Source organism: Camellia sinensis, chromosome 3 (assembly GCF_055761805.1).
Source record: "Camellia sinensis isolate YWXY chromosome 3, ASM5576180v1, whole genome shotgun sequence".
NCBI classification, from domain to species: Eukaryota; Viridiplantae; Streptophyta; class Magnoliopsida; order Ericales; family Theaceae; genus Camellia; species Camellia sinensis.
In genome coordinates, this window is record NC_138963.1 from 35,359,911 (window position 1) to 35,369,221 (window position 9,311).

Genomic DNA, 9,311 nt, shown 5'->3' on the forward strand with positions numbered 1-9,311 from the left:
AAGAGAAAGGAAAAGAAAAGAAAAGAAATGATTGTGATTTTTCTTACTTTTGTTTGGATAAGGAAGAAATAAAAGAAAAGAAATGATTATGATTTCTCTCTTTCTTGTTTGGTTAGATTTCATTAAGAGAAAATAAAAGAAATTATTTTATGTTATATTACCAAAATAACCTTTTTATATTTTCAATCATTTTATTTCTTTTATTTTTATAGGGACAAAATTTGTATTATAAAAATAGTGGTTTCTTTTCTCTCTCAATCTCTCTACTTATGAGAAGATTGAAAATGAGGCTCAAAAGAGAAATGAGTTTCTCTCAATTTCTTTCTATTTCTCTCTACTTAGATTATCCAAACAAGTAAGAAAAATACACATCTCTCAATTTCTTTTATTTTCTCTCCAAATCACTCAATCCAAACATAGCGTAAATGTTGAGTTTGAAATTCGACTTGATCTATTGGATCATCTGTCAACCTACTTACATTAACGAGCAATCACTTATGTGGATAAGCTTAAGGACTGGTCGATCGATATTCGATTAACTTGACATTTTATAACTTAATTATTGAAAAAATCACAAATCCATACATGTTTTAAAAAATAATTTCAAATCATAACTTTACTAATTTCAATAATTGAAGTTAATAATTTTTTTTCATAATATTGATACTGATTTGCAATGATTGGGCTGTCATTTTTTAAGTCGATAGTAGCTGTGACTCTACTATCAAACTCTAGGGGTTTAACAGAGGTTTATGGGGATGTTGTAGCCTCCCGATTTCAATCTCAGTTCTTCGAGAAGTAGTGAAAATGTCAGTTTCAGTGATTGCTCGAAGATCCTCATATCTCACTACTACTCTGTCCCGAACACTCAATTCAGTGAATTCAATTTCACGCCCTTTGTCTCTATCTAATCGCTCTCTTCGCCAATCTCGAAACCCCCTTCTTCGCTCTCCTTCAAGGTAATATAAATTCGAATTTTCTTGCTTTAATTTGACATTGGTACTTGTTGTTCTTTGAATTTTGCTCTTTGTTTGATTGAATTTCATCTCAATTTGAAAAAGGTTGCGACGTGAATCAATGTTTTTGAGCTCTCTCCTCCCTGTTCATAGTGCAATCGCCTCCGCTTGTCTTGTCTCCAAGCTTCCCAATGAACTCAGTTCATCCACTGAAGGTTCTCTCTCTCTCTCTCTCTCTCTCTCTCTCATATGTCAATAATGACTGAATGATTGTGATATTTGGGCACTTGTTCAGAAATGTGTTTGATTTCATCAGTTGCAATGTTTATTAGAGATTCTTCCCTTGAGGCTTGATAATGATAATGCTACAATATTAAGAAAAGTTATGAGTTTTGTGACGGAAGTTATGAATTTTTGTGATGTGAAGTTATGATTTTTGTGTTGAAAAAAGTTATGAATTCCGAAGTTATGGTGTGCACCCTGAACAGAGTTATACTTTTTTGTGATAAAGGTTTATACACCCTTCTTGGGGTGCACACGGTAGCCTTCCCTGAATGAATAATGATGATAAAGAAACAATTTTGGCCAGTTCAGTTGTTTTATGTGGTGTAAAAGCATTCGGACTTGTGGTGCAACCAACTGTATGGCACCAGTGACCCAAATCAGCTCAGATTGTCAGTTTAGTTCTTTTGGGTTGTGTTTGGTTTATGAATTTGGGTAGAGATTTTTCAAGGGAAAGAGGAAATGTAGTTGAAATGTGAATGAAATATAGCTAAATTTTACATACATTTCCTTTTCCTTTTCCTTTTCCTTTTCACTTTTCAAATCCCTACCCAAATCCACGAATCAAACATAGTGTTAGGACTTTGAGTTTGAGTGGTATGGATAAGCGGTTAGTGTTATGCTATGTAATTTGTGAAGTAATATGTTAATCCTTTGTTCATGGGAATGGGATTACAAAAAAGAAGAATGCTAAAAATATTGTAGAATGGAAGTCATTGCTAAGCAATTTTAACCCTAAACTCTTTTTGAGATTCAAATAAATCGTAAAAGGATAACTTATTTAATACTGAACTTGGGGTTGGCTGTATGGATCCATTTTTCCCTAGTTGGCTCTATTGGAAGTCGTAGCTTTAGTTAAGTTAAGGCAAACATGTTCTCCCTTAATTACCTTGCAGCTTAATTTTTTCATGGGTGGAAAGTTAGTTTTACATTTTGATAGTTTGATTTTCAGTTATGAATTTTGAGGATATGTTGTTTATCTACTCGAATGCAAAGGTGCTATGATATTCTGTAGGCTTAATATAGGCCAAGCTTTAAAGTTGTGTGACCTCTAGTTGCTGACCTTGTACCTACTCAGACAGTCAGATTTTAGCATGCTTGAGCCTAACTTCATATTTTAGAACTTGATCTGGGCAAGGCAAAGCTTGGCTTTCCTTTTCTTGTCGATGTGCTTATCTGATGATAGGTACCTGTTTTTGGGCTGTTCTACAATCCCAAACCACTTTTCTCTTTTGTAAATAGAATCCATGCACTTTGTGGGAAATGTTTGAAGATATTGTAGCCAAGGTAATAGCAACAGTTTGTTTTCCAGTAAAAATAGCTCTGATGATTGACTTGTTGGACACAAATATTGGCAACAAGTTCATGTTCATTGTTCAAGGACTGCCATCAACTCAAGTGATGACGAATTTTCTTGTTGGTTACAACTTTGGTAACTTTGGCACTGTTTTATAATCCCTTTTTGTCCCTGTGATGCATGTTTGGGGCCCAAATACGATTCACCTAAGTATTTGCTGAAGCAATTCTGTGTTTCTCAAAAAGGCCCAACATGGCCCAGCAAAAAAAAAAAAGCCCAACATGGCTTCCTTTGTTTGGGGAGCAGCAGAAACCACCAGCAGCTTTTCTCCAAAGATGGTTTTACTTATGTTTGTTCCAAAGAAAAATAAAGCAAATGATAAAATTAAGATGAATTATAGGATCTATCAGGTAGCAAATTAGTTTTGCCATGATGTAAATCATTTGAAAATTAAAAAATGTATATTATTTGGAGAATGAAATGCTAACGACAGCTGGAGTCTTAAGGAAAACTTTTGTGGAAGCTCAACTTGCCTCAAGAAAGCCTTGAATCAACTTCTTGCTGTTGGCTATAAAAAAATATTTATGCCATTAGCTCTGTGCTTATCACAAAGTGTTACATAGTCTTGACCAAGATTCTTTTTTGCTTTTATGTCTTTCTAGTGATTTCAACACACATTAAGGCGTTGTTTGGGAACATGTTATTTTAGTAATTTTTTGATTTTTTGGTTAAAATATGAGGTCAAAAAAATTAGTATGTTTGGAATGACTTTTTGGTTTTTTTACAAAAAGATGTGCAAAAAGTAGAGAGAAGAAGGAATCTTTGACTTTTTGGTATATGTTGTTGACTTTTTAGTTTTTTTAGTGACTTTTTGACTTTTAGGCTAAAAAAGTGAGTTGCCAAACGAGGCCTAAATCACTTCTTGGTGCAGTTTATGGTCTTTCAATATAACCAAACTAATTTGATTGATATTTGTGTCTATTTTTCATTTGGTACTGCCACTAGCTTTGATGAATCCATTCTTTTATATCCTACCCCTCATTCATTTTGATAACTTCAAATGTATATATACATTTTATGGACAAGTAGTTTTTGGCTGGGATTTTATTCTGTACCTGAATGCATGGTTGACATTAGAATCATTTTATTAAAGTTTTCCCTTAATTTGGTTAGTAATCTTTAATAATGACACCCTTGAGCACTTTTGCAGTGCATCCACGTTGTTATAATTTTATGTAGGGCAAAATCCATTTTACCTCCTGTGGTATGACACCAGGCAGCTTGTTCTATGATCGGTACAACAAAATTCCCTGTATCCCAAAAGAATTCTAAATCTTACTTTGATTTTGTCTAATGAATGATTTACTAAGTAGCCTACAACCTTTTACTCCTTGTAAGTTGTGAGCATAAGTCTTAAAGCTCATTACATAGTGGTAGTTTCGCTAATCTGACATAATTCTTATAGATTAAAGGAGTTCGCACTAAGTTCATGGCTAAGAAGCACAAACACTTATATTGAGGAGGGATGTCGTGTCGGACACGACGGTTTGTTGACATGCCTAAAAATGTGTCGGACAGACAATTCTTCAACCTCTCTTAATTAAAAATTTAAACCCATTATATCAAACATCTTATAGACACTTCTTTGAACATGACCTATGTGATGAATCCCTTCATAGCTTTGTTATTAGAATCTTATGATTCGCAATTTGATTCGCGATTCAATTCACGATTTTTGCAAAATTGATACGAATCTATGGGTGAATCTATTTTGAAAGTGAATCTATAGTGAATTACAATATTCACAATCGATTCACGATTTGATTCATTTTTACGATTCATGCAATTCTTAAAAACTTCTAATGACGTTTAGTACCAAAATAACCAATACATACACATGGTTTGCTGTTATTTTAGCGATCATGGACTTTTTTATAGGATCCAATCAGATTTAGTTAGTTCCAATATGTTTTTAACCTTCTCATTTTTTTCTTAAAAAATCATAATATATCTTCTTTAAGATTAAAGTAACTTACACCATGAATTATCTATTGCTATTTTATTAAATTAAATATAGCTGAATATTACATAAGTGAGGTCAGTTATACCTTTTAAAATGTTTTAGGTTTTAAAATAAAAGATCCTAAATAATTCTATTATTTGGTCATTATTACTTGGAAAAATATTTATGCTTATTGTCTAAATATCAATATTGTTGTTAAACTATTGTTAATTTGGAAATTGAGAGTTTGGCTTTACTTACTATCTTTATTAAGAATGGTTAATAAAAAATATCTAAAAAAAGAAAAAGGTTAAATGATGATCTTACATAGGAACCGTTGTTAACTTCTTACCTATTAAACTATGTGACTGTCATTCAACACAATATTTTCATTGATTTAAATCTAAATATTTCACATTCATAAAATATATTTTGATCCAAGGGTGTAGATATATTTTTCTAAGTAATTTAGAAAAAGTGACCGAATCTTTACGATTCACGATTTGATTCGATTCGATTCGCGATTCGGTACGAGACCATTTCGATTCGCGATTCGGTACGAGGCCATTTCGATTCACGATTCAAATCCCGATTTGACAACTATGCTTCATAGTAACAATATAGTATCCTTCGAAATGCAACTTGTGTACTCAAAATATATTTTGAAATATTTATAAGATTAATACATCATGTTTATTTCAATATTCTACAATTGTTTTGCATTCTTTAGAATGAAATTGTGTTACGTGAATAATTTCTTGAAGGATATATGACTTTTTAATTTAGTGTTATGTTGTTGTTGTTGTTTTTCTATTTTTATTTATTTTTTATTTTTAACCTTTGAATAAACTATTTATATAATAGACATATGATAAAATTTATAAAAATATAAAAAATTAACGTGTCCCAAGCGTTTCGTGTTTTGCATATTTAGAAAATCGTCTTGTCGGTCTATTTGTATTGTTGTGTCTGTGCTACTTAGGTTCATGGCCTTTGGGTAAGCTTGCAGGCTGAGGTGTAACTTTTTTCTCATATATACAATACACAGAACAATTTAGAATGCCACTGGCATACATGGCTTTTAAATGAGTCTATTAGCAGCCACTGTAGCTGGAAGGACATGCAATGGCTGTAATGATGATATGTATAATTGTTTTTATCAACAAGCTTATCAATTTTATTCTGTTGATCTATTCTATAGCTTAAATTACTGAAAACAGGCATATATTACTAATGTGGAACACTGACATTCATGTTACTTTTGTTGTTTGGCAGGTCGGTTTACTAATTACGTCAGCCCTATCTAGTTGAAAATGGTTTAAAGGAGGTCATGTTACAAAGGAGGCCAAAAGGATTATCTCTTGAATTACTGCTTCATGGCCATGTTTAAAAATTGGAGAATAACTCTGCAATGTCACTGTAGTGATGGAATGAAAAATTTGTTCTGACCCGAGGTATTTATTTATTTGTGATTTAAATGATGTAGGCACAAATTTTAATTTCTAAGTTTCAGTATAAAACAAAATTTAGATATGTGGTTAAGAAGCATTCTTGTTTTGGCCTCATTGACTTGTGTACTTGCTCTTCCAAACTCATTATCAGTGGGGTAGGCATGTTACACAAGTTAATTGATGTAATTATTGGCATGTCTGATCATGCCTCCTAGAATTGCACTGACGTGGTTCAGTTGCAACTTGGTTTGGTAACATGGTGTACCAATGGGGCATGTTACACGAGGTAATTGACATAATTATTGATATCCCTCCAAGAATTGTACTGATATATGGTTCAATTGAAATCTGCCAGTGGGGCATCCTTAACTATTATTTATATGCACTCCTACTGTTCGGTAATGATGAGAGTTCCAGTGTTGACCTTGATCATGCATTGACTAGGTAAATCTATGAAATTGTGATAGATTATTGCATATCTAATTACTTTTTCTTTGACCTTGAACCTCACTTGAGAGCTGTGTTGCGAAGCCTTGTGACTAGCCTATGTCTTGTTTTGTTTCTAGCTTGATGATATAAATTGGAATACAGTGTTGGAAATGCTCTTGCAAGAAGCTGTATAGGAAGTTGTGTATTGTTTAGGCATGTAACTTAAGCAAGAGTTGGTGGGATTTGCAATTGTTTTTTTAGAATCTAAAAACACTGATGTGTTTGGTAATTGCTAAAAGTTGCTTTTTTGTTAGTGGGAAAGTTGGCCTTTTTAGTTTTTTTTTAGCTGAAAACAAACTAGCTTTTGCTTTTTGGTTTATTTAGCCAAAGCCAAACCGAGATCTGAGCTCAGAATATAACCTGCTTATGGAAGCAATTACTGATTGAGGGCTTCTTATCTTTGAGATTGAGCGAAGCTTATACTTCATATTTAATCTGATCATAAACCTCAAGCGGTAGGCCTAGTGGGCAAAACTTGGGGCCTAGGGTGTGCTCCCTTTAGGTCTTATGTTTAATATCCACTAGTAGCAATAAGCTCCTTGGAGCCATGTCCATACAGGGCATTTGCCCTGACTTTAAATGGGACTCCTGGAAGTAGGTTAGCAGCAATGGGATTGGTTCTCTGGGATTAGTCGAGGTGCGCGTAAGCTGGCCCGGATGTCCGATTACAAAAAAAAAAAAAAAAAATTTAATCTGATCATAGCTCTTGTTTTATGTAGTTAGTTAATTTAGTTCTGAGGACTAAGGGTAGTTTATTTTGAAATTTTGGGGGATAAAAAACCGTCTTGAGGATTTTTTACCTTTTTTTAAAAAAATAAAATAAAACCTGTATTAGTGTCACATACTGCTAGCTGGTGATTTTACATATTGTCTTTGTTTATCATGTTCTTAGCTCTTAAGCAAAGTTTTGGCAATCCGTTCCTTAATGGTGGTGATCTGGGGCAAAATGCATCTACATGTTGGTCAATGTCTTTTTTGGCTGACTTTCTTTTGGAATTCTTGACCATTTTCCTTTAATACGGTACACATGACACTACATTTCACATTTTGTTATAAAATTGATCATAGAGGTCAAGCGTGAGTTGAGAAGTGCATTGGGTGATCCTTGTTGAGGCATTTTTAAGGAATGATGAATGCTAGAATCATAATGCCTTTCTTCTGGAAGAATTCCCAGCAAGTAAAAGAGGCCTACTCAATCACATAATTGACACTTGAGAATAGACCTTTTACTATATCTGGCTTCTTCTTCATGCTTTAAGGGCAGCACTAGAAAAGTTAAATAACTTCATGAAATTGTAGAGGTTTGCACAAGTGACTTGATATAGTGCAGTGAGGTATCATATTCTGAAAAACATATTTAAGTTTGCTTTCAATTTCAGGCATAGAAAATGATCACTAACACCCAATCATGTCATGGAATTGAGTAGCATTGTTGGATATTTTTCTTTTTGTTGATGCATTTTTTTTTAAAGTGTTTCATATTATCTTCATATAGGTAGTTATTTCTTTTCAGTTTTATCTTTTAGTGTACATCTTGGAGTCAATACAAAGTCTAACATGGCAATTGACAGTTTTGATAATCACAGAGGGAGAGAGAGAGAGAGGGAGAGAGAGAGAGAGAGAGAGAGAGAGTTGCATCAAGTTGTGTTTGGAACAACTTGATTCAAATCTGAGTGGCAGTGTTAGAATATGGTGGAGTTGACATCAAGTGCCTGTGATGAAGCATAATTTAGGGAGAAGATTGAATTTACTGATTTTAAGTGAAACCCCAGTTATAAAGTTTTATTGTTCGTAAAGTAAGCTAAATTGACTTTCTAATTAGACACATGAGGTTATAGTTCACAAAAAATTGTTCATTGTTCCATGTAAGATGTGGTGATTATTTTTCTTTAGCTTTGAAAGTCCATTACTGTTGTATTTTGATTATCTCAATGTGCTATGCATTTTTTAATTGTTAAAGATATTGAATTGAAGTATGTTTTGGTAGAAGAGTACATTTATATTTGATTCAGCATGCTGTTAAGAATTGTTTATAGATTTCACACATGCATTTGATCAGACCACACATGCTTGAGATCATTTTTGATATGATAAAAATGAAGAGTAATAATATAAATACTCAAATTTCGTATATCATCTTCTTACTTACTAGATTCAAGGAAGTGGAATCTATATATAAATACAGGTAAGACTCACTTATTTGTGTTTGATTGGTAAAAGTGTGAGTTTGTGTAGCATTTTTAAATAAATAAATAAATAAGCAATTTGCATTAGAAAAAGCTTGCATAAATTAAGTTGTAATATAAAATAAAGAATAAATTCCAACTATAAAGTAACAACTGGACCATGTGATCTGGCTACTAAAGTTGGTGCATAAATTCCCTAATAAAGGTTGTCTTGTTTGAGCATTGATACAAGTTGGCAAATTCTTAAAAAGAGACATTTAGGCATGCAAAGGAAGGAGTGTTTCACCCCTATTAGTTTAGTAGGAGTTCCATAACAAGGAAAAGTATATTCTTGTTTGTCTTCTACTTCTTTCTTCCCATTTTCTATTTTGCTCAGTATTTCTTCCTAATTGTTTAGTGATTTGGGTATTCTTGATTGTTGTTCTCTTGGGGTTTAAGCAATTAGAAATTAGCGTTTAGTTTGTTTTGGTAGAAAATATTTTCCAACAAGTTATTTTCGCATTTTCTAGAAAACGTAACAAAAAATGTTTCCTTTGATCAATGGAAAGCAAACTTATTTGGACAATTTTTTTATTTTATTTTAATTTTGAAAGGTAGAAAATATTTTTCGAACTAAATGCTTACTAATGCTAACCACTATTGCTATCA

General features: G+C 32.7%; 1 protein-coding gene across 1 annotated transcript; it reads left to right on the plus strand.

Annotated features, from left to right (window-relative positions):
* Positions 1 to 673: 673 nt before the first annotated feature.
* On the plus strand, positions 674 to 6,070 carry LOC114264002 (PPR containing protein). Its single transcript, XM_028204587.2, has 3 exons — positions 674 to 959; positions 1,062 to 1,171; positions 5,813 to 6,070. The coding sequence occupies exons 1-3, from the start codon at positions 808 to 810 to the stop codon at positions 5,842 to 5,844; spliced, it is 294 nt and encodes a 97-aa protein (XP_028060388.2). The 5' UTR covers positions 674 to 807; the 3' UTR covers positions 5,845 to 6,070.
* Positions 6,071 to 9,311: the final 3,241 nt, after the last annotated feature.